Genomic DNA, 20,348 nt, shown 5'->3' with positions numbered 1-20,348 from the left:
CACCTAACAGCTACACTACCTTGCAACGACGTAGCACGCTATTTACAGGGTGGTTCAAGAGTTCTACAGGCAGCTGGTTCCATGAAGAGGAGTGCGGACCTCTGGAAATGTCTTTGGTGGAGGATCGCGAGCTAACTCGTCTCATTTAAACACTACAGGATGTATGTCTGGGGACCTTGGTGGCCAGTCCATGCAGTGGATTTATTCACCTTCAAGAAAGTCATCCACCAATTTGGTTCGACATGTATTATCATCCTTGAAGTTGAAGTCTGAACCGACTGCGCCTCTGAAAAGTTGCACATGTTTTTGGAGTACCTAGTTTCTGTGCTTCTGGGCAGTAAGAGTACCTCCAGCAGAGAAGTGCAGCTCTTTACGTCCATTGAGCATGATGTCTTCCCATACCAGTATTCCATCTCGACCAAACCGTTCCCTATCCACGATATTCCTTGGATTAAATCGTGATCGACGTTCTCTCCAGATGAATGTGCTACGACAATCATTTTGCAAACTGAATCTGAACTGATCTGTGAAAGAGCACGTTCCTCCGTTCGTTCAGGGTTCAATTTCGACGATGCTGACTCCACTGTAAGTGGACCCTTCTGTGCACTGGATAAAGCGGGACACACATAGAGACCAGCTGTCCTGAGTCTCCGGTACACAGTCTGGGAGAGAAACTCTAACCCCTGAGGTGTCTTGCAGGCATCGTCCGATTTCGTCGTGCAGTTAAAGCCAGATATCGGCCATGTTGTGGCGTTGCTACTCGTTGACAATCTTGTTCTGGCCTACCATGAACATCTACTGTGTCTTGGACCCGTCGCCAAAGCCTGGAAATGACTGTGGCACAGTCAACGCTGCCGTGACTTCAGTTTGTGTTTGACCTGCTTCCAGACGTCCGATGATTCTTCGCTGACGTATTTGTGCTATGTTCTTACTGTACATTGAACACTTAACCAAGAGATTGTCCTCCGATCACAATGAGCGATTGATACAGAATGAGGCACTCTTGTTCTGATATGTTGTGTTTTGTTTATCTTTCATTCACGGGCCTATTTGACACTAGCAGTACTGTTGCCTATGCGCGTAAGGTGAGTTAAACTCCTTGATGATTATTTATGGTGATCGTGCAGGTCTCCTCCTTCCATTTTTCTACTTTTTGGACACTACCGTATTATGGTAAAGGAGTAATAACGCCGCCTGTGACTTTCTCATTCAACATTCTCCGAAGCTGTAGGCAGTGTCAATATGACAGGAATGATCTTCTTGTCATCCTCATTTTCTCTTTTCCCAACAACAGCCTACGGAGATGCGTAGATTTGGATGATCATTTTCTGCTTTTATTTGACTCCAATACTTGGAAATAACTCCTTCTGATAAAAAATGTGAGGGGAACTTTGGTTGGAGCAAGATGTGAGCCTTGAACATGAATTTTCGCAAACAGATACCTTCGTAATTGGCCGAAATATTTGATTTTTTGGTGCCAGACAAAATTCTGTCATCTTAAAAATCCTGTCATCATATTCGGGATGTAAGAGACACCCAAATATCAACCTCACTTCCACAGAGGACACCCTGGACTGCATTTTGCAGACTAACATTGCTCTGACGTCTAGGGCCTCCCTGATGCCACAGTGGTATCGTCGTCGCCTTGTAGTCAAGGGGTCCCGAGTTCGTCACCCTGTGGAGGCACATATAGCGGTTCAGATCCCACTTTAAATTGTATAACCAGTCCCAATTAGCCTTATTGTGCATAAAGTGGACTTAAATAAAACACCAACTCACTCAATCAATCAATGCTGTAGCGTCTCGACCCAAGGGACTTGAGTTGTATGCTGCCCATATGTGTTTGTGATTGTCCTTTCATCTATTTTATCTTATAATTCAACTTCATCTTTGAAATTAGCCAAAAGTAGCAGAAACGAGAAGTAAAATAAATCAATTCATTCTTTCATCTTGTTCATCCAATCCAGGAGAACCAAGATTTGCAAGAGATTCAAGCACATCATCTTCTGCGCCATCAAATGCGTTCAACAACCACTTTTTTGCCTTCTCTTCAAGTACAAACACAAATTAGGATACCATTAATAGATAGTGTGAACGCTGCCGCCAAAGTGACTCTCACACCTTTTACCAGGAGGAGTTATTTCCAAGTATTGAAGTGAAATGAAAGCAGAAAAGAAACATCCAAATCTACCCAGCCCAATAGGCTGTTGAATGGAGAAAGAAGTAAATGAGGATGACAGAAAGATCATTCTTGTCATATTCACACTACCTAGAACTTCAGAGAAGATTACAGCTGACATGTGGAAAGAGGAAATGTTCATGCATATGACGGGATTAGTTCCTGCGACGTACTGAACTGTGTCTTTGTAGTGCAGATGAAGAAAAGTGTGAAAATAATGACTTACAGGACAGAGACTCAGATCAGAGTGACGAAGAATTTGAATAAAGTGACTATATTGATGACATTATTTTTCCAAAATAATTACAACCACTCTCGATCTTGATGACAGGTGAGTTGCTTAAATTTCAAAAGACAATGCGCAATTCACAGGCGATGTTACTACTCCTTTACTGTAATATTTCTAATAATAGTTATGATAATAATAATAATTAATATTTTCACTTGATATTTTGTTTTAACAGAAAATGCCTCTGAAAAAATCTGACAATTGAACTCTAAATCAGGTTATGGACAGTCTTTCATGTGCAGAACCTCCAAGGCGGCCATCTTGGATTTGAGAAGTCATGTATGGTCTCTGACACATTATCCAGCAAGACACCTGTAGTAATACATGATTGCATGCCTCCAAATGAAAGCATCCTCCATACACATGTCTTTCATTCGTGTAAAAACCAAACAAACTTACAAATGGTCAAAATTACTCCTAAAAGAGTTAAGGAGATAGGGTCGATTTTGTATGTTAATGTCTGCAAGGCCGCCATCTTGGATGTATGATGTCACACAGGCAATACAAGATATCACAGGCAGTAATTTTCCCCCTTTATATGCCAGAATGTCAAGTAAAGTGTAAAATATGCATAGAATCCTTGCAGGAAAGGGCACGAAATAGTTCACTAGATATATCTCCATAACAGTGCGAGATATGAAAAAAAACCTATAAGAATCAATTTTGTTTCCTTTTCAATTCTGAACAAAATATGTATCTATAAGAAATTTTCCAAAACCACTATTAAAGGAGTTATGATGGAATTTCTTATTAGTGCATGAAGCGGTAGCCATCTTGGATTTATGATGTCACACAGGCGTTCTGCCACAATTGCGGGCAAAACACCTGGTAGTACGTTATTGTGTACCACACTAGCAACATATTACCGGTAGTCATATATTCCCTTCATTCAAAAACCCACGGGATTACAAATGCCCCTGGACTATTATCTACAAAGGGAAATAAACTGTCTTTGCTCCCCTAGTTTTGGAACCCTATCGTCGCCACTGGGTCCATGAGTATTACCGTGCAAATTGTTCATCAGCATGTTCGTGAACTTTATTTGACCCAATAAGTGCTTCAATAATTAAAGGAAAACTCAGAACAAGCTGTTGACAACTTCTGCACCAGCATACATAAAGAAATCCATCGCTTAGAAGCGCATAGGATGTGAGAGAAAAAATAATGAAAAATACTAGTCGGTCCCACTGTACAAGTGATATCAAGAGTGCGGGTGGCGCCTCTCAGCGAATTATTTTGAACTTCTTGCGGACAGTAATTCCCAGCAGGTCAGAGCAGATGTTTTTCTTCCTGGGTTCAACATTATCTGTGGTAATTGCCTGTTAAGACTCGGGATGGAAGTGTTACTTACTGCGACAGGACAATAGTATATTTCAATGACTTGGAGGCACTTCACAAATGACAATTTTCAATTCATTAGTAACAACAAAAAGGTCTCCCCGATGGCGCAGTGGTATCGTCGCCATGAAATCAAGGGGTCCTGCGTTCAATACCCGGTGGAAGCACATAGTGGTTCGGATCTCACTTTAAACTGTAGGTCCAGTCCCGATTAGCCTTACTGTGCATAAAGTGGACTTTAAACATCAAATCAATTAATTAGTAACAACAAAAATGAAACACTTAGGAAATGTGGGATCCTCATAAAAGAAGAACGTGCAATAAAAATTGAAATTCTACAGTCTATGAACGCCACTTTCAAAGAAACCAGATTGCATACTAAATATGAATCAAACCCTTCCCTCTTCGATCACCACCATCTGTCTTCTGTCTATAAGAGAAGATAATTTAAATGTTTCGGTAAGAACCTTTGAGCAGGTTTTTAATGTTTCTGGAGTAAACCTGACAGTGGCAAGTAGCCTTCTGATACGCTTGGTCAGTCAATCATTTCACGTGAATTGCAAGAGCCACAAGTGAGTGGTAAGAATGCAAAGGAGTTTCTTGCACAGCACTCTCTCAGTTGTCGACTCTCTTCAAATAAATCTACATGTAGTTATCGTGCGGGAGTAGAAGCACGGAATGCAACAGTTTCTTACATCGGAGTCAGAAGGAATTCATGCCATGTTCAGTGTTGCCAGCAACCATAGAATTAACAATCCTTCGGTTTTTTCTAGCATTGTGAAGCATTTGCTGATCACATGTTGTACTCGGTTAAGTGGACAACGCTTTGCCTTTGTTTCTTTTCATTTCCCAGGTGCCATTACATTGTAGATTACACTGTACCTTGAATACCTTATTATTAGGAACATCGTCATATCGTAAATACGAAAATCGTTTCAGAGGAACTGAAGGTTCCGAGTTCGAGTTCCGGTATGGCCACGCGTGTATCTTTACGAGTGTTCTTGATGTAAACACCTTTTCATTCCAATCGTCGGGATTAGCAAATAATGATGAAATTGTTGAAGGGACACTCACAAGGAACACTCATTCTCATGCTGGGGATTCGAGCCCGAGACGTCATGCGTCGTAGCTAACCATCATGCTAACCACTCCGCCACAGAGAAGTAACCACTCCAAATAACAGAATTAAATAGAAACAGATAAGAGGACGCAGAAACCAGAAGGGAAATTCACTTTAATTTCCCCTTCAAATGCAACCCTGTGCGATTGTGGTTAGATTGCCGTGAGAATTGCAGACATGCACTATAGTTTCATCCATTAGCCGGAATCAGTCCCCTGCCCCACTCCTAAACTCAACGCCAATTTGTGAATCAAGGCCTCGCATGACAGCAGACACGGGGAGAAAGCGAGTGGGGGAAGCAAAATAGTGCGCTCTACTACAAACTGCTGGTAGCTGCAGAGCCGCCCGCGTATTTCCTCCTCATACACTCACTTTCCCTCGCACGGGCTCATTGGTCGATCCCTCTCGAGTCCTACTTGCGCAGCTTTCATTTGCCTGCTCCAGAAATTCCTGGGATATGTGTCGAAAGCTCGAGCAGCGGCAAGTGTCTCCAGCCTTGGTGACAAAACATGTAGGTTGGCAACCCTGTCGAAGGGACGTCATGCTGTGCTATTTACGAGCAAGAAGGAAGCGCCTCCGATAGATTAGCGTGGTCTCCTAATGAGAACAGATTCTTCCCTATCACGCTTGGAGGGAAATGAATACTGGAGACGACGTGAATAAATTTTCATTTCTTATCGCTTCCTCATTTAGTTAATGTTTCAATTACCAGGCTGACAGGGCGGGCGGGGGAGGCTGGGCGGGGTGGTGATCTTAGATGCACTTGGCAAGTCTTTGCGATCTGTGTTGATTTGAGACGAGCTCCGTGTGGAATAACCAGAATTCTCTCATTTTGTGGCTTCAATAATCTTATTACTGTAATTTTCTACAATCGTTGACATATTTATACCTTATACTACATTTTTTGCAGACTAACGAGGCTCTGGGGTATAGACTCACAACCAGTATAATCCCCTATTATGCTCGTGTTGTATCTTTTCCGTGTGAGTTTGTGATCATCAGTGTCAACTTATCAATATCTTCATGCTAACATATGAATTAATAATTTTACTATTGAAATTTGAATTCGGAATTACAAATTGTAATCAGCTATGCAGTATATTCGCTTATATTTATACTGTAATTATATTAGAGACTTCCGTGGTTAGCACAGCGCCGCGACGACAGAAGTCCTGGGTTCGAACACAACGAATCCTACGCTAAAATACACTTATACACAATATAAACACACACAACTAGACACAATTTATTTAATTTACCTCATAAAATGTGCATTCTGTATGGTCTTGTTATTCTTATTTATAAGTAGCTGATAGCCTGGCGTTGCCCGGGTATTTATTTATACCAATCTTCTATTAAAGTTGTCTCTGGGAGAAACATGGCGATCTTAAATTCACTCCACATTACTTAATAGACTGCCCCTATGACTTGATCGTGATCGAGAAAGCAAGTCTCTCTCTCTCTCTCAAATGTCATCGTGACTGTCACCAATTAGCTTAGCGACTCCGAAAACTATGTATTCAACACTAATGTAGGTCATTTTTGACATTTTATTTTTCACCCCCTCTCGCCCCGCATGCCGATAGGTGATGAACCTGGAGTTGAACGGCATGCATAGTGTCACTATTCATCTTAGCGACCCTGAAAACTATGGATTCCACACTAATATCAGTCGTTTTACATGTCGCCCCCTCCCACCCCCAGTCCTAGGGGAACCAGGGGTGTCTTACCCCCACAGTATTTCTTTCGAGATTGCAAGTGATACGTGTACCAAGTTTGGTTGAAATCGCTCCATTCGTTCGAGAGTTTTGCCGGAACAAACACACACACATACATCATTTTTTTATATTAGATTAGATAATACAAAGTTCAATACTCATACAATACGACTATCTTATATCAAACATCTTTATAGTAGAATTAAGATGAATGAGACAAAATCACTTCATTTACGTACTTGTAGCCATCACACCTCTAAAGGTATTTTTTCTTATTTCATGGGTAACACTTCTTCTTCATCTTATCACCCTCCATTCTCATCTTCAAGATGAAGCCAAATAAACCAAATCAATCAAAATCAATCAATAGGGGACATATTGGAAGATCTGCTCCATTCAGTGGGAAATGGAGCTCCAGTAACGTTTTCGATACATACACAATGTCTCCTAAGGAACTTTTACACCGAAATGACAAGCGACACGAGTCTCTAATGTCTGTCAAGAAACATTCACTGCAGTAAAATAAACTACATCAATCAATCAACGTTTCCGGATTTTTTTATTTTCCTGCATGATAATTTAGTCTTTATATATTACATAGAGTACTCTCATTGTTAGTATCTTATGTGACTAAAAATGAAATGTCGGTGGCAACCGTTAATCTGTCACGCCCAGTGTATAACTACATATGTAATGTAGTTTTCTTTGAGGGATTGTAGCTAGGAAACAAAGGCTGAGTAAGCAAATTGTTGCATTGATGTCCTCCATATGCTGTGAAAGAGCGATGCGTGCAGTGAGAGCTGCCCGCCTGCACACTGCACCTCGAGGCGACTAAGCACAAAGCAGGGAGAACCTTGAGAAGTAAGAATTACTGCGGTAGAAGACTTCCACCCTTTTCAAGGAAACTACTTCCCGTTTCTTCTGCCATAATTACAATGCCACTGTTACTCACGAATCAAACGGCTAGAAGTTTCCCACTGTACCAACGCGACCGACGAAGCCTCCTGCATCACCTTTCCATTCCCCTTACAACGTTACAGCACCGCTGCTCGCTCTGTAGTCTACACGTCTATACGATAGCGCTCTTCTACAAATACGAATTGTTTGCCAGGCATGTTAGTGTCAGAGTCGTTCATAATATTCTTATTTACAGCTACGTTTCATGTAGGTTTTATGAATGGATGGCCACGAATTTAAAATTATCCTACGAGGTCTGCTAGATAAGTAATGAAACTGGCAACACTATGCACGAACCGGCAACGCTGCTGCCTCCACCTTCAGACAGCAATTAGGCTAACGCTTGCTGTTGACTCAGTACAAGTTTCAACGCGCTACAGTTGCTACACGATTGTTGAGAGCGCCTGACGTGAAGTTGTGTTTGTGAGGTGCGTTACGAAAATAGACTGGCAAAGGTTTGAGCAACGTTGTGCCATCAAATTTTGTGTAAAGCTTGGCAAATCCGCTACTGTGACTTATGAAAAGTTACAAAGGGCTTATGGAGAACATGTACTATCCACGTCACACGTGTTCAGATGGCACAAGTCCTTTTTAGAAGTCGAAGAATAAGTGGAAGACGAACTTCGTGCGGGAAGATTGACGGTTAGAATGATCAGTAGTGAGTTAAATTTGAACATGTTTACCGTCCATCAAATTTTAACACAAGATTTAGACATGAGAAAAGTGTGCCCCAAGATTGTTCCAATGCACCATGTCACACGGCAGTCTCCATCAATGATATTTTGGCAACAAAAAGCATTTCTGTGGTTCCTCAGACTCACCCTATTCGCCGGATCTCAGTCTCTGTGACTTTTTTTATTCCCCTTGCTCAAAAACCACTTGAAAGAGCTTCATTTTGATACTTTGGATAATATCCAAAAGAGGGTAACCGACGAGCTGAAAGGTATTCCAGCAGAAGCCTTCCAGCACTGCCACGAACAGTGGAAACAACACCTCCATCGCTGTGTAGCTGCCCAAGGAAACTAGTTTGAAGGGGATAACCTTGATTTGTGAAAATAATAAAATTCATCGTTTACAGAAAATCAGTCTCATTACTTTTCTAACAGACCTCTACATCTGTTTCGGATGTAACGGATAAAACGAATTATCCTGATTGTACGGATATCAGTATGGATAATCCTGATTGTACGGATAACCAGGTAGAACAGATTTGATAAAGGATTTGTAGATAATCCATATAGTGAAATAAGAAAATGACAAGTAAAAGAATATGCGGATATCCCGTATAACGGATAAACGATAGAACTCTCAGGATAATGTACACATTCGGATATCCGGATAATTTGACTATCCGTATAACTCGGATAATCCGAGAATAGAATATCCGAATAATTTGAATATCCTGACAATTAGAATACCAGAATATCCAATATACTGATATTTGAAATCCGGATAGAAGATTATCCGATATCCGGATAAAATTTTATCTGGATTTGGCCATCCCTAGTTTTATGCAAATCAATACAATCCAAAGTTAATTTACCAGGATAATCCACCTCGGAAACGCCCCTTTTGGTATGGGAGCGTTGGTTGACACGGTTTACCGTTGGCGGTCGACAAAATGGGAGCGTCAACCCGCACTGTTCGAACTTGTTTACCCAGGCACAAACTGGGAACTCAAACAATGACGGTAGCCGGGAAGATTTGCTCAGCGTTTAGGAACGTTGTAGTTCGGGGAGGGCGGGAAATAGCGCGTAAGGAAAGCGGATCGTTGCTAAGCTGTGAAGGCAACGCCGACTTTAGAGGGTTGGCTGTCGAGAGTTCATGCTGAAGCGTTTAAATCGGGATAGACTTTGCCAAACTGGTTTCGTTGTGATAAAATCAAGTCTATTGCAATGCGATCTGTGTTCAGAACGTGGATATTTATTTATATGTGCATCTGCAGCTAGTTTCTCTGGTAATGTTAGTTCAAGGTCAAGCATTACCAACCCTCACGTGGTCTGGCGACAGTGTTGCCAGTGCCGCAGCAATAATTTCCACTAGATCTCTTCTCAGCACTCTGCACCCAGTTTCTCCAGTATTGTATTGGTAGTTCAAGGACAAGTACAAAGATCAAACATCAGCTTCTTGTCCGCCTTCACGAAGCACAGCGGTGTGGCGACAGTGTTGCCACTACTGTGGCAAAGAATTCCAACAAATCTGTTCTGCAGCCAGTTTCTCCACTATGCATAGTTCGTTAAAGTGTTCTTTTGTTCTCATTATGACATATAAAAGTGCTCATATAAGCAAAAGGTTGGTTGAGGAGTTGTATCATATTGTGTAAGATCTATACAAAGGGAAACAAAGGACTTCTTCAAACTCCACTGTTAATAATAGAAATGGTGGATATATTGTCTTGTAATTCGAGTATGTCGTACCTTCACATGTATACAAATTAACGAGAAAGACAGAACTGAAATATCGTGTGTAGTTTTCATGAAATGGTGCGTTAATTGTTACCACGTGGTGGTAAGTCTGCTTCCCAGCCGCCCGGAACGGATTTACACGGTGGAAAACCAGCTTCCCACCCGTTTGCTAAAGCTTAAAATGTCGTCGAATTTTATTTTGCAAAATGAAGGGGAACTCTGTATAAAGAATTGCAAATTGTGATAAAATTTTAATGACACCCTGTACATAGAAGACCATAAAGCATCTCTCTCCGTCTTTTGCAGCAATCAAGGCAGCCATGTTGATCCAACAGTGGTACAGGAGGTATCTGGCTCGAGTGGAAGTGAGGAGGATGTACACGTGGACCATATTCCAGAGCATAGAATACGCGGGAGAGCAGGATCAGATGCAGGTAAGAGATTTTCTCAATTTTATCTCATTTGATGCGAGTTAAAGTAACAAAAATGTTACATTCGTGAGATTAAAGTATATTAAAGGAGAGATGCCTATATAAACGTGACGTGTTCTAATTAATATGGTAGAGAAGGTCTAAATATCGGCGAAGGTTTAAATATGGGTTTTTAAGTTATCTGCGCTCTCGGATGCTGCAGCGTGGCAGAGGCTATTGGAACTGGTTATCTGTCAAGGACAAAGGTTGCGGCGCCAATTCGCAACAGAAAGTGGTGGTTAGTTTCGACCTTGCACGCTGTTACAGAATTGCGACCTCCGAAAACTTTTTGCAGGTAGCCTATGTTTTAACTCAGCGTTTTCTGAATTCTCATCTGCTTTGTATAGGTTATGATATTAGCGGCACATAAAACAAATGTGGGCTTTTATAATGCCATGATTTGTTTGTGAAATATGTACCACAGAGAGCGAAAATAAATTGAAGAAGAAAAATAGCATGATGGTCTAAATATGGGCTATGACATGAGGTCTAATGTTGAGATCACATTTTCAACAAATATTTGGATGATTTTCTTAATTTCGATTTTTCCCATTCCGCGTGATTTTCAAAACAACAGATTATTCATAAATATGAATTTTATAATGTTTTAGCGATAAATGACTGTTTTTTAAAATTTTAATTGCTTTTTGTGATATTGCCACTAGTACCATATTTAGACCACAATTTTTAAATACATCATTTTACCATTTTTTGGAAATTGCTTTTTTTTTTAAAAAAAAAAATTGAGACCTTCTATACTTTTACATGCTATTACATTTAAGTATATATTTCATAGATATTTAGACCTTTTCCTCTAGGTGTTGGCGTAATTATGAAACGGAATTCATTTTGGAGTATTGTGTACAAGTTGGCATGCACAATTATCTACACCTTTGCTATTTTGAAACCAAAGTAGTTGATTCCTGGTGGTTTTCAAGACATTTGATAAAAACCTTATAAAGTGAAACCCAACCCTTTACCCATACTTTTATGTCATTTTCTCCTAAATTACTGATTTTATCTAAAAAGTGATTTGGATCAAAATTGTAGAGATCTAAAACTAGAATATTTTAAAAGAAATTTTAAGTCTCTGCCATTTACGACAGCCGGGATGTAATGACACCCTGTACATAAGGTCACACAAATGTCAACCGCACTTCCCCCTGTAAATTGAAGATGTGCAGGCCAGCGAGGCCCTGGCGTTTGAACCTACGGCCAGTATAATCCTCTGTAGGGCTGTGTTTTGTCCTTACATTTGCTGAGCGCCCTTTTATAGCCTAAGTTTTTAATCTGCGGGGTGTCTCATAAGTAATAGCGCAAACTGACACAGGTGAAAGTACACGATAATAGAAGCAAGAAAGTCTCAGTAAAGATGGGGTCTGCAAATGAGCCTTTTTCGAGTTAATCGCGAATGTGTGATTACAAATGTGCTTCTATTATCGTGTACTTTCACTTGTGTCAGTTTGCGCTATTACTTTTGAGACGCCCTGTATATACGGAGATATTAGTCCTCAGAGATACGTGTTGATTTTCATTATGGTAAGGTGCTTCAACCTGTATAATTTTGACGAATGTAAATAGCCCAAGTGCTGACGTACCCAAAATATTGATTTCAATTATTTAAGAGAGCAAAGATGCGGTGGTATAGAAACATGTTTCCCCCGGAGATACGTTCGTCAACGTTTCCAAAAATGTCACTTAAGGAGTACTCTTCATGTGATGACAGTTTGAGCATTTCAACAGTATTTTTAGTCTAGCGCAGTAATTCGCAACCTTTTTCAGTCCGGGACCCACCTTGAAGGATATTACACTTCTTGGGATCCATAAGCATGGGCGCCGGCAGAATTACTTGTAGGGGTGAGCATCCAGTTTATAATCATATTTTCTCTAACATCGATTACTTTAAGAAACCCTCCTTTACGCTTGCCTATACAAATTACACATACTTCATTCTAGAAAAGTAAATATGTAATTTAAAAGACTAATTTTTTCTAGTCTAACATTTAACTAAACACACAGGCTGAAATTGAAAACAATCTTTTTTTACTCGCCGAACTAACGTGACGGTTGGGGCTACCTTTTCCGCATAAGTTGAGGTATTTTGGGTTCAATGGTGGTTAAGTCAAGTCGTCAATCTGAGTGCGCGTCAAGTCTATTTCTGTACTGGCTTTTCACTTGAATCAGAGATGAAAAGTCCATTTTCACACAAATATGAAGTGTAGAACGACACTTTAATGCCTCATCCAAACGTTCAGGATACTCACATCTTAAATGTATATCCAAACTTTAAGTTTTAATCTAAAAATTTAGTTTTAATGCCAGAATCACAGCTGATAACAGACAGTTGTTCTCTTAGTTTTACTGACAACGTGTTTAAACTTTCAAAATACGAGAATGGGTCTCGAATCCAATTGAATTCATTGTAACTTTCTGGAAAGTAATTTTCAATATCGTTACCGAGAGCAGAGAGCAGATAAATAAGGTAATACAGAATCGCAAAATTCACTAGGTAAGGAATTCTTACTTACAAAAGACCACCACTTACATCAGAGAGATGCCGGAAAAAGCAATGGGATAGCACGGATAACAGAAATGTAGAGTCTTGACTACGTATAACACGGGTTGAATTAAATTGTGAAAACTACATATCTTAGTGATTTAAATGCAATAGGTTTTTAAGACACAGTAAATACATTTTAACATTTCGAAGGAATTTTGCTTGTTTAAATTACTAACAAAGTAGTTTCAGAAGTGTAAAATACAATTCGGGGTAGAATTATAAAGCTCTTTCTAGGAATGGATTAGGAAATATCCACCGTTCCTCTCAGATCTCGTCCAACAGAGTGAGGAGGAGTTTTATTGTGAAAATATGGCCCATATAAGGGTTATGCCGAGTCTCTTTGCATGTGCTAACAGACCTCGTAATCAAGAGGTTGCAGGTTCCATCCCGGTGAAGGCACATTGCACAGTAGTTCGTCATCTGTGTTACCAGGCACGATGGATGATAGGCTTTTGATACCTCCACCGAAGGTCCTGGGCTCATGGGTGTTCTTTTAAAGTGCTTCTTCATCAGCTTCATCTAATCATTACTCATTTTAATCTTCGCGAGTAGCCAAAAGTGTCTGAGGAGAAGGAAAGAAGAGAGAGAGAAAGAGAGAGATGACGTAAAATTAGAAAAAAATATAAAATTGTCGAACCAACTTCATCATACTTTGTTCTCCCCGTATACACGTACAGAGCCTGTATATGCATATTATAAACCTAACCTAAGTAACTACACCATGTAATACTGCTTGGAGTATTCTGACTGTTTTAGTTTGGCAACACTGCCGGTAGGCGGAGTCAAGACTTCACGCGGGAGTTGGGATTTCGCTAGACAAGTGATGCCATTTCAATCGGCATTGAGCGGTGGAATGCTGTACATCCTGCTTTTGTTGTGCAAACATTTTTTTATAAATGGTGAATCTGTAGTTGGAACGCGACTAGCGACTTTCTCTTGCCAGAACTTCGCAGACGACGAATTGATCCTACACAAATATGGTTTCAACAAGATGGAGCGACTGCACATACATCGAAGACATCGATGGCTGTTCTCAGACAAATGTTACCCAGGCACGTCATCTCTCAACGAGGCCACCTAGCTCACCGGACCTATCGCTATGCGATTATTTTATATGGGATTACCTCAAAGGAAACTGTTCATGAACAAACCACGCACCACAGAAGAAATGAAAGCCGCAATTCGTAGGGAAATAGTGGCAATTCCACAAGATATGGTCCAATGTGCGGTGCGGAATGTCAGTGACAGGTTGCGAGAGTGCGTTCTGATTTGCATGACGTCGTATTTAAAACGTAGATATTTATTTATCCAGTTTTTTCGTAATGATTCATAAATGACACTTCATTTGCTGTAAAAAAATGTTTTGTATCAAATTACAACCTTGTACTATGATTTCAAAAACCGTCAGATTTCCCTGCTGGACCATGTAATTCGAATCCCACCATAAACTGTAGATCCGGTTACGATTAGTCAATCTGTGCATAAAGTGGACGTAAAATAAACAAACAAAAACCCTCAATAATTCACTAAGTTTTATAAGGGCTTGGACATCATTAACTAAAAGCAGGGTGAATTGATTTAAATTAATTTATAGAATCATGTACATAATGATTTTGTAGATATCACAGACACTTTCACTTTTGGTGAAAGTACATTACTCTTGTAATCATCTGATTATTAGGTTCTAAGATAGGAAAATAAAGAAATAAAATACACATACTGATGGTGTGAAGCTCATACGAATGGAAATGTAAACACAGGATTTATCTTTGATTTAAAATTCAATAATTTTATGGGCAAAAATAGCAAACATTTTGTGTAGAAAAATATACACAATACTTATCATATTAAACCATAAACACTGTCAATATTATTAAACTCTAATTGGCAGTTGATATTTTTCGAACGATCATTAAAATAATCTCCGAAATTCAGGTACAGACTCTATAAAAATATTTAAGTTAATATTTTAAGTTATAATTATAGAGTGCATCCAGAATGTTTTAGTTTCACTGGAAGAAATGTTACTGAAATTATTATGAGCTTCATTAACATACTCAACAAAAATTTCCATAGTAGTTACAGTATCAGAAACAGAAAAATGTATATTTACGTATATTTTCTATTTGCTTTAATCAAACTGTTAAAATATTTACAGGGCCGTTTACTCGAAAAAACCTTTCTATATAGAAACATATCTATGTCCATGGTGCCAAAAACCATGCAAGCAATTTTAAGCATGTTTTTTAAGAAATCAAAAAAATCTGTTTCAGTAAAACAAATCAGATTTAAATTTTAAAAAAATCAACAAAAATGTTTTTTTAAATAAGAATCATAATTTTATTCACCCTGATTAAAAGTAAAAGTAAAGTTCTCTCCTGTGCTTTGCACCACGCCATGAAGGCGTATATGGGTGTGGTGTTAGGACCCTACACTTTCTTGATCACGTGATGTGATCAGCACCACGCCCCAGGTACTCACTTTAAACACGCCGGGTGGGCGCAGGAGCAATTTGAACAGGTGGAAAAAATCCCAGTTCTCCGCCGCCGGGGATCGAACCCGGGCCTCTCCCATGGTAGTCAGACGCCCTAAAGACTGAGCTACCGCGGCTTCGTAATTATTAAAAAGCATTATTAATTAGTCACATGAGTTACACTCTTCTTTGATTCCGTCTATTGCGACCATGGGAATGAATGATAGGATGGACTTAACGAAGGGGCACTTGTAAGGAAGCACACATGCCCAGACTGGCACTTGAACCGCGAACTTTCGGCGGGAAGAACGTGTGTGGACATACACTACCATTGATGCAGCTAGAGCTTAAATTGAATCCATTCAAATTATAAGGTCTAAATACTTTATATCCTTGTGCTTATGCAACCCAAAACATTGCAGCGACAAGTTGGTTACATAAGCATCAGGATACATGATTAAATTGGCCAAGTTTTCACTCCTGTTCCACCACGTTCAACATGGTAGTGGAGATCTAAGATCATGTACAGGGTGGCTGATCGCGTTGAAATGTCGACACTCTGTTCCTTGGTTCAAGCCCCGGTCTGTCCATGGGTCTATGAGCATCCCTTCATGACCCCATATAATCATCATTCATCCTCATGATGGTGAATGAAAGGCACAATAAATGCAAAACTATTAAATGCTGTTCTTCACTGATCAAGGATACTTTTAACATTAGTTTTTTTCTATAGGTCTTTGTACACCTAAAATCGTTCCAGAGGAAAGGCGATGAATTGTTAATGAAATACATTTCTTTGATTTTTTTCTTAAATCTGTTCAAAATTATTTGTAATAAATATGGAAGCTAAGCCCCTCAAATAAGAAAATGATTACTTTCGCATATGAATTCAATTTCCCCCGTGGCGGAGTGGTTAGCACATCGCGCTACGACGCCAGGGGTCGCGCGTTCGAAGCCTGGTATGGCAGGGATGTTTGTGAGTGTCCATTCATCAATTTCATCAAATCATCACTTACCCCCATCTTCGCAAATTAGCCAAAAGTGCCACAAGAAGCGAAGTAAAATAAAGCAAATCAATTAATCAATCAATATAGACAATTTAAGCTGTGACATAAAGTTTCATGTCTGTCTTTAATGCTTCATGGATGGAGATTCAAAGAAAGCAAAAATAAAAAAAATGATGTGTTTGATGCTTACAACTACCACATCAGATGTCGACGATATATATGGACTCAAAGTAGAGTTAAAAAATTGGGGTATCACCTACACCCCCAAGTAGACCAATGTACCCCTGGAAGCTAAAGTATTTTTTTACTCCACTAGGGATGATGTTATACATCCTCGAACAATAAAAGAGCCATATTTGTGGTTGCGAATAGATTTTCAAATGCAACCTTGTTCAAAAAAGCAAGTATTGTTTCCAGCTATCAAATATCATTGTAATAACTGACATCAGATCTGACTGTTCTAAAACTTACAATGTGTACTTAACTTGCCAAGAAATACTATATAATTATAATAAATTAATAAAATTAATAAAAAGTTCATGTAGTGTATATGAGCCTGATAGGGGGGGGTCAAGAAGCTCTCTGCCCCCTGCTAACATATCCACTTTTGGTTAAGAACTTAATTTTAAATGTATTGACACATAGCGTGTTGGTTTACATTGAAACATTGGGTAAGTATCTTTCTTTAAATCACCTCTTCATTTACCAAGTAATGAAAAGGCTGATCAAAATATAATAACAATATCGGAATATACAAAGATTAATGTTACCAGAAAACTTACTGTATTTGTAAATCATTTTTTTGTTCCACCTGAATTTATGCTGCTACATTAATATTTTTTTAAATCCAAAATTATATTTTCATTAAACAAAAATTATTTAAGGAAAACATTCCTGTGATTCCATGATTTTCGCTACATACTGATTCACGTGTTATTATGTGGAAGTTATCTCGTAAAGACCAATACATTTAATTTGTTGATTATTGCAGATATAAAAAAGGCAGCGAAATTTAGTGCGTACTGAGGAAACTGCTGACGTATGTGGTAACTTAAAATTCAGTAATTTAATTTTTTGGCTTTTGATTTGTGATTAAATAAGCGAATAATTTTGTAGTTATAGGTTTTCTTCTACCCGTTGTTATAAATTAAATCACACTTGTCCCACCCAAAAAAGCCACTAGATCTCTTGTACGTGGGAGAGTCATGTACAAGAAAAATTGTAGGGCTCAAATATACATGAGGTATCAACTGTTATTTACAAAACGACCTCAAGGCTGCAACACTAACCAAGCGAGCTTCAAAACGCCATTTTTATCATTTTAAAGATGGCACCTCTTCTACACACTTCCACCAGTAAAAAGGAGTGGTTTCTTGCCCTCACAGCCTCGTAAAACTTACAGAAATATCTCGGCAAATGAAAATTCAATATCTCTATGCATGCTTACCACACCAGCAAGTTTACTAATGGAGGAGAAAGTTCGAAAATGGCCACAGTTTGCAGGCAGATGGGAGGAAAAGCCTTCGCAGTGACTCTCACTGTACGTAGACCTCCAAGACTTATTCTTCTTCAGGTATACAGAGACTAACTTAGGTGAAAATATATGTGGATCAGCAACAGGTCTGTGCTGAAATGCAGTAAACTTGTGCAACTCTACGTACTGAAATCTACTAGAAAAGAAACAAAAACAAATTAAAGTTTTAATTTGATTCTCCAATACTGTACATATCTTGTTTTCACCTGGTTCTACCATCGGATGTTCACAAGCAAAATGTTTAATTTGCACATCTCTTCCTTATAAACCGTCATGTCGACATAAAGCTGCTTCTCTGCTTGCTGAAAGTATCTCTAGAATAACGCTCACGAAATAAGTTTTTCTCGTGCCATTTGTTTGTATTGATCGAACGTGGAGATGAAACTCGGAGAAAGTCTGGTTTAATGTCATCTGGATGCCTCTGCGCGAAATAGGAAGTTGCAATTACTCCAAGCATAGCCGTGTCTGAATGCTTTTCCCTAATGAAAATTGTATGCGGTGCTTCTTTGGTGAGCGTCCAGTGTTTCGTGTAAGGCTGAATTCCGAGTAGCGCCCACGTGTGGAGTTCTTGAGCTAGGGAGACATTAGATGTTCATACAAAAACAACCTTCGGACAGTAATCATTTTTTGCCACCGATTCTTCTTATTGTTGACGTTCTTTGAATTATATCTTTCCAAGGAGAGGATTATTGCACCAGCATTTCTAGAGTTCAAGAGTGTTAAACCCAGTATGCACTTGTTGCAAACCAGCGTATCATATCCCCGTTCCGTATCAATTTATTCGAAAAATCCTGCAACGCTTCGTTTCAAAATGTGAGAAAACATACGCAACAGACCCGATCGCTCATTTGTCGATTTTTCTCCGTCACATCAAAAGGAAGGATATGATACGCGGGGGAGGGGCAGTGTGGACGGGAATGTGCACGTTCCGTTGCCTCATTGCATCATCATTCAGTGTGTAGTGAGCTCTGTGAATGACAGTACGTCCCATTGTCAATTTATTTTCTTTATTATCTTTATTATTTAGTGGAATAAGGAAAATACTATTGAATTTATTGATATATATATATATGTATCCTGTGGGACATGTTTGTCATCCACCAACGTGCTGATTCCCGTTTTTTCTTTTTCGATAATACGTAATTAATGAAAATACAACCTTGGTGACAATGAAGTTCGACCAGAAAGGAATACGTGATTAAATGCACAGAGGCATAGGTTGTGGAATGGGTGACCCGCAGAAGTGACGCATGTGTATAAGAGGAGGCGTGTGAGCAGGCAAGACTCGTGATCCCAGAATGTTGCACCCAAGGTCACGTAAAGAACGAAAATGGGGAACTATACACGTGACATTGAACTTCGACCAGGCACCAGACCCATACGGAATATTCCAGATAGTGGCGCATTCGACGGAAGCATGACGTCACGGACACGATAAGGGAGTCCACCGTATATAAGCGCGTGCTGTGCACCGAGGAACCGCAGTGCATCATCACCATGGCCAAGGGCAAACCTATTGACAACACCGTGACGAGAAGAGTGGTGGAGTTGCAACGGGATGGACTCAGTGAACGGGAAATAGAGCGCCAACTGAACTTACCCAAGTCAACCGTCCACTGCATCATCAAACACCACCAAACTACGGGTACTACAGAGCCAGGTAAGGCTCCCGGTCGAAAATGCCTGCTGAGCGTGCGTGACCTACGGATATTTAGGCGCTATATCCAGACCAACAATCATGTTTCTGTGGCCGAATTACGACTGTGGACTCGAGAACGCTTTCACATTGAAGTGTCAACCAGAACCATTCGCCGTTACCTACAGCGATGCGGTTACCGAGTGTACAAGGCGAAACGTAAACCCTTCCTTTCCATGTTGAACAAAGGCAATCGACTACGGTGGGCACGAATGTACCGGGATGGACATTTCGGCAGTGGAACAGGGTTTTGTGGACGGACGAATCCATTTTCAATGTTGTGTACGGGAAAATACGGAAAACAGTCATTTGTCGAAAGGAGGAACAGAATGAAGCAAAATGTTATGCACGTCGGGTACAGAAACCTGCGTCAGTGATGGTATGGGGATGCATGACGGCATCTGGGGTTGGCCCACTACACGTCTGTGAGGGCATTGTGAATGCACACACCTATACACGCATACTGGAGCGGCATCTTCCCACAGTGCGAAGGCACCTGTTCCACAGGCGGCATCTCATCTTTCAACACGACAATGCCAGGCCTCATACAGCGCGGCTGACAAGAGAATGGTTGACTCGCCATCACGTGCGAACTCTGCCAT

The 20,348-nt window shown here is 39.9% G+C and overlaps 1 protein-coding gene across 2 annotated transcripts in view; it reads left to right on the top strand.

Moving 5' to 3' along the window:
- Positions 1–20,348, top strand: part of rdgC (retinal degeneration C) — a 560,018-nt gene that overhangs the window by 262,623 nt on the left and 277,047 nt on the right. For both annotated transcript variants that reach the window (XM_083134220.1, XM_083134221.1), the window contains exon 3: positions 10,313–10,440. In XM_083134220.1, the coding sequence (XP_082990346.1) occupies positions 10,313–10,440 (128 nt within the window). The remainder of the gene's footprint in view (positions 1–10,312; positions 10,441–20,348) is intronic.

This window comes from Lepisma saccharinum, chromosome 13 (genome assembly GCF_977018435.1).
Source record: "Lepisma saccharinum chromosome 13, izLepSacc3.1, whole genome shotgun sequence".
Taxonomy (NCBI): Eukaryota; Metazoa; Arthropoda; class Insecta; order Zygentoma; family Lepismatidae; genus Lepisma; species Lepisma saccharinum.
Note: the sequence above shows the minus strand (reverse complement) of the source record. Positions and strands in the feature narration are given on the sequence as shown.